Source organism: Stegastes partitus, unplaced genomic scaffold, assembly GCF_000690725.1.
Source record: "Stegastes partitus isolate 25-593 unplaced genomic scaffold, Stegastes_partitus-1.0.2 Scaffold1104, whole genome shotgun sequence".
Lineage (NCBI taxonomy): Eukaryota > Metazoa > Chordata > Actinopteri > Pomacentridae > Stegastes > Stegastes partitus.
In genome coordinates, this window is record NW_007578835.1 from 252,633 (window position 1) to 258,426 (window position 5,794).

The window sequence follows — 5,794 nt, forward strand, 5'->3', positions numbered from 1 at the left end:
AAAATAAAACAAAACTGATATTTTCAGAGAAAAAAATTAAAATTTACAAAAAAAATATAAATTTACATGAAGGTTTTACATTTATGAGGAAAAACTCAGTTAAAGTGGTAGAAAAAATAAACTTTGTGTTTCTTTAGATTCATATTTTACACTTACTAGAAAAAAAAAAAAGGAGGAACGTCTAAAAACTACAAACGGTTCCTGCAGGGTTTTATTTTTCTTTTAAATGGAGGTCTGTGTCGACGCTTTACACCTGATTTGACCGTTTTCTCGTCTCTTTTTGTGCTTTTTAAACTCATTGATCTGGTGATTGTGCACATTCTCATGTTCCTGATGTAACATAATGTGAAGGTTGGTTTATGCTGACGGAGTTTGTGGTGATAAATTAAGACGATGACGAGACTTTGGTGCATTTTAATGTTTGTTTTCTTTCTAGAATCTCAGCAGAGATTCTTGAAGTTTTATTCAAACTGCTGAAGCTCCTGAAAACAATTAAAGTAAATCTGTTCTGGTTCTCGTGTTTCCTCTGTTGATTGTTTCTGGTCATTTAGATTTTTATTTCTTACTGTTGATTATTGTTAAATTGCAAATCAGTAACTTAAGTGATTTTTCTTCAACTCACGTCAGCGTCAAGCTTCAGCAGTTGATCATTTAAATGTTTTTGTTTGCTGAAATTCGACGATTAAATATTCAAATGAGCTTCTATAAAAATAAATACGCACTGATTTTCACATTCTAGTTCCTTTAACTAGTAAAATATTTTTAAAAACTCGCCCCAAGTTTGTGAGTTTCGACTCAAACGTCCTTTCCTTTATGTGAAACCATTTTGGTTCTCGTTTGGCGCCGGCGGAGAAAAGCTGCAAATCAGAAGTAACGAAGCGTTTCGAGCCTCTGCCGTCCATTCAAACGAGGAAATAAAACAGATTCATGCAAATCAGTTTGTCCCTGATGGAACCTGCCACTGGGGGTCATTTAAGGTACCAGAGAACGTCCCCGCAACGCTGAGACAACGTCGCCTACAAGTTGTAACAACTTTTAAAGAAAGCGTTGGTGTGAGAACGTCCTCCAAATGTTGACAATAAAACATCGTCTGTTTTTTCAATTCTTTAAAGGTTCTTTGTACGTTTGCCTGAAACACGTTTTTGAAGTTGCGTGTAGGTGGCGCTGTGAAATGATGCGAGAACGTTCCTGATGTTGACGTTCTGATTGTCAAACAGCTGATTTCACACCAAACAGCCTCCAAAGCAGCCAAAGGAAACGACTTCTTCTGTTTTGTCACCTCAGAGTGGCGACAGAATTACTGCCGCTGGAGACTCTTTAAATATTTGTTTTACACTCGGATCACACAACAGGACCGATTTCAGCATCAGACACAAACTGCAGCCAACATTTTATTGAAGACGAACATCTGCAGTTGGAAGAAATACAAAACTGAACACAGGACAAAACAATAATTTAACTCTCCGTCTGCTTCACGTTGCGTTTTCCTCCGCCTGGTGGCTCTTCATGTGGGTCTTCAGACAGTGGCTCTGGGTGAAGGCTTTCTCGCAGATGGCGCATTTGTACGGTCTCTCTCCGTTGTGCGTCCTCATGTGGACGGTCAGGTACGTTTTACGGGCGCACGCCTTCCCGCAGATCCCGCACACGAACGGTTTCACGCCCGAGTGGATCGCCACGTGGTTGTCCAGGTTCGTCTTGCGCTTGAAGGCCCAGCCGCAGTCGGGGCAGCGGTACGGCGCCTCCCCGGTGTGGACCCGCATGTGCACCGTCAGCGGCCCTTTGGTGGTGAAGCCGCGGCCGCATTCGCCGCAGTGGTACGGTTTCTCGTTGGTGTGCGTCCTCATGTGGATCTGCAGCTGCTTGCCGGTCAGGAACATCTTGCAGCAGACGTCGCAGAGGTACGATCGCTCTCGGGTCGTGTGGATCTTCTCGTGTTGCCTCAGAGTTCCGGGGAGCTTGAAGCGCCTCCCGCACACCTGGCAGCTGTGTGGTCTCTCCCCGGAGTGGGTCATCTTGTGGCGGGACAACGACCGGTAGTCGCTGAGTGACTTACCGCACACGCCGCACAGGTGCGACTTCCTGTTGACGTGTGTCCTGCGGTGGGATTTTAACTGTTTTCCCGCCTCGTGAAGTTTCTGGTGATTCTCCAGCGTCGCCTTCAGAGCAAACGCACGCCGGCAAACGGTGCATTCATGCGGTTTCTCCCCCGAGTGGGCGGCAACGTGCTCATCGAGGCTGAGAGCACCGACGAAAGACTCTCCACAGATGTGACAGGCTTCAGTTCTGTGGCGGCTTTGGAGATGATCCTTTAAGGCGTCCTCCGCCTCTAACGGCTCGCCGCAAACGCCACAAACCGAAACCTCCTCGTGAGTCCGGGCGTGTTTGACCAGCGAGGCCTCCGATTGGTGCAGAGCTCCACAGACTCTGCAGCAGAAAGCAGCGACGCCACAACGTCTCGCTTTGCGTTTCTTCGACTGCAGTTTCTTGGGCTTCTCGTCGCTCTTGTCTGGTTTCCAGTTGTCGTCGCTCACTTCGTCTCGTTCTTCCTCCTTCTCGTCGTCTTCGCTACCTCCTGCTTTGGCCTCAGCTGCGTCTTCTTCGGCAGCTTCCTCAGTTTCGTCGTCTTGCTGCTGCAACTCGGTGTTCGATCTGCTGCCTTCGACCTCCTCGACAGGGCCGCTGTGGAAGCAAAGCAGGAATCAATTGACGATGATGAAGACAAGCAAACGATTAACCGATTAGCTGTTAAAACTTTAGTCGCTGAAGGTCACAGCAAGAACATTGCTGAGTGCCACTTTTACGCTCCCTTGCAATATTTTTGCAGCAAGTTTTTCGCCCCCTAGCAACATCTTTGAGTTACCTGATGACACCTACACATTCCTTTGAACTACTTTGGCTTTTAGATATTTTAGAGTTCCCTCAGAAAGCTTGTGGGTCTCCCTGCAATACTTGTGTGTTATCTTGCAACAAGTCGGTGTCCCTTCGTAACACTTTTTACGTCTTACGAGACTTTTGCGTTCTCGCGCCATAGGTTTGCGCGTCTTCATCACACTGGACTTTTGCGTTTCCTGCGAACGCTTTTCCGTCACTCTTCCGCTGTTGGTCCATCTGGATTTTCTTGATCCAATTTTTTACCTGAAAGATCACATTTGTACCGGCGCTGCTCGTACAGTAGATCTAAAGACGACTGAAACACCTTTAAGATAAACTGGAGGTCCTGTGTTCGGTACCTCACCTCGTTTGCTGATTCGGATCCTCACACATCGACGAGACCGAGCAGCTGTTTGGTGTCTGCAGAGGAAGAATCTCTTCGTCTCCGTCCTGAGGTTCGTCTTGTATCTGAAACGACACAAAACAAGAGTCCAGGACCTAAAAAGTTGCCGCATACTTTCAAAATCAAGCAAGAAACCACCGAACCGAACTACCTTTGGTCGGACGTAGAGCGTCGGCGTCTTCCGTCCGGTGCAGCCGATGCTGTTGAGGATCTCTTCGGCCGTCAGCGTCTTCACCTTCACTGGCTGTAACCGTCGCCTTCGGTCCGACGTCAGGATGTCGAACGGTTCGTGGAGCTGAGGGGAGGCGGATCTCAGCAGGTCCAGGAAGTCGGCCTCCCGCAGACCTCGAGGACATTTCAGGTCCAGGATCGGACTTTTCTTCGGCGCTGACGAGGACACAAACCGGCAGCACCAGTTAGATTGTCCCGCTAGACTCGACAGCAATGAACCAACACAAGCAATGTTGCAGCAACTTCATCGGTCCCGGTCCGAGTTAGAATTTAAACATCCGAGCTGTGCGTCGCTAGCGTTAGCCTCAGGTAGCTAGCTAAACCAGACAACACTTCAGAACTTGATGCCGCAGGTTTCCTCAACACTATTGCTACAGTTAGCCGTTAGCATCAGAGGAGGTGCGCTTGATTTACTGACGTTTACTGGCGGGCAGCAAACACACCTGTAGCTCCGCTGTCATGCGCAATATGACTTAATACTTCAGTATAATTGGCAGTTTTACTTCTTACTTTTCTATTCTAGTCTTTTCGGAGCGTAGTTAGTTGTGTTTTTACTAATGTGCATATTTACATTTTAGCGTTGTTCTGCATCATTTCTCTCTCTCTCTCTTTTTAAATATCTTAACCTTATTCAAAAGTAAAAGGCTCCATCTGGTGGAACAATCAGGTACTGCAGCTACTCCACAACACATTTACTGACATGCATGTGCCTCGTATTGTTGTGTGATGTTTGTAATCGGTTTTGTTATTAGCAGCGATTAATCGATTAACAGCAATGAGCACGTTTGATTCTTAGAAATAAATCTCAAAACAAACATTTAAGCTGCACGTCCACCAGCTCTACGACCAGGACAGTCCTCATTTTCTGTCATTCGATTTCGACCCTTTATGGGACAAACTCACATCGCTTTGCATTAAAATGTTTATTTTTTAAAATCACCGTTTCTTGAGAGGACGCTGGCGTTGGAGTTCTCCAGGACGCAGATCCTGAGGTCGATGTGGTTCTGCGGTTCTCTGATCTGAGGTCTGCCGGGTGTCCTGCTGCCATGCGGACATCTGGAGGGCAAAGATCTGCTGGATGAGGAGCAGCCGGTCAGAGTCGAAATCACTTCATCAAAAACACAACAAAAGTCTGAACTGGTCGTTTTGATACGAGTGCTTTAAGTAGGAACCTCGGCGGACTCGTCGAGTTCAGGTTCTCACTAGACTCCTGATCTCCAGCCTCCTCTTCCTCAGCAGGGACGAAGCTCCGGCGGCGCTTCACACCTGAAATAATCAGTCGTTATTTACTTCATATTTCTGGAAAAGTGTGATTGTTGGGGTTTTATTTTGAAAATCTCAAGCAAATGTTAGCGTTTACTATTTCTAATATTATTATTGGTATTATTATTGTTGTTGTTAATGATGATGATGATGATGATGATGATGATGTCTTTCTTTGAGGCAGCAGTTAAGCCTGTCCAGAATGTTCGGTTCTAACTTAAACCCCGTGTGTCGAACTCCATTAACAATATCAGCAATTCAACATTCTTCTAAAATTAAATTAACCACGCAAGAAAAACAGGATTCAATGAGATTAAAGGCGTCACTGGTGTGTCGCTGTGAATCCGGCTTTCACGAACAACCCACTGCCGCTGCCTTCAGTGTGCAACTCCCTTAAACTTCCCCCAGATTTGCAGCAAAAGTCTGTAACGGCACCACAAAGGTAATGCCAAGTTAAAGACCACAGTGTGCTTGTGGGTCAAATATATTGAGGCCGAATTAAAGAGGAAGTCGTGCTGATTAATGACCCGTGTTCGGATTTTTAAAACGGTGCGTGGAAATTAGTCGTTTGTCAAAAAAACTTTGACTTAAACAGTATTTAAATGGAGTTCGGTTTGACCGCATCCCTCCACACAAACTGTGAGCTGGATTTTTTAAAAAGCCATGAAATGTTGAACCAACCGGGGGAGCTGAGGGCGACCTGAGGCTGCAGCAGCTCCAGCTGTCTCCTCTGCCGGTCCAGCTCCCGTCTGAAGCCCGAAGCCTCCGCCTCGTACTCGGCTACGATCCCGTCCAGCGCCGCTAAAATGTCCCGGGAGGCGGCGGAGAGTGTGTCGGCCACGAAGCCCCGCAGAGCCGCGGCCTTCGTCAAACCTCCATCCATCACCGCAAACACCGGGTCAAGATTCACCTTTTAATGTTTTACTGATGTTTTAAAGAACCTTTCATCGCACTGACTGCTGCCTTTACTCACTTCCTGCTTTGGTCCGTCCGTAAATGTCATCCGAGTGGAAACCGAAGATTCCG

The 5,794-nt window shown here is 46.8% G+C and overlaps 1 protein-coding gene across 2 annotated transcripts; it reads right to left on the minus strand.

Annotated features, from left to right (window-relative positions):
• Positions 1-1,378: 1,378 nt before the first annotated feature.
• LOC103367951 (zinc finger protein 16-like) lies at positions 1,379-5,788 on the minus strand. 2 transcript variants are annotated; one of them, XM_008296152.1, is made up of 6 exons: positions 5,450-5,788; positions 4,678-4,771; positions 4,446-4,576; positions 3,426-3,661; positions 3,236-3,339; positions 1,379-2,679 (listed from the first exon to the last, which is right to left on the minus strand). In XM_008296152.1, the coding sequence occupies exons 1-6, from the start codon at positions 5,649-5,651 to the stop codon at positions 1,473-1,475; spliced, it is 1,974 nt and encodes a 657-aa protein (XP_008294374.1). In that variant the 5' UTR covers positions 5,652-5,788; the 3' UTR covers positions 1,379-1,472. The 2 variants fall into 2 exon arrangements, with proteins under 2 accessions (XP_008294374.1, XP_008294373.1); XM_008296151.1 differs by having other exon boundaries at positions 4,446-4,579.
• Positions 5,789-5,794: the final 6 nt, after the last annotated feature.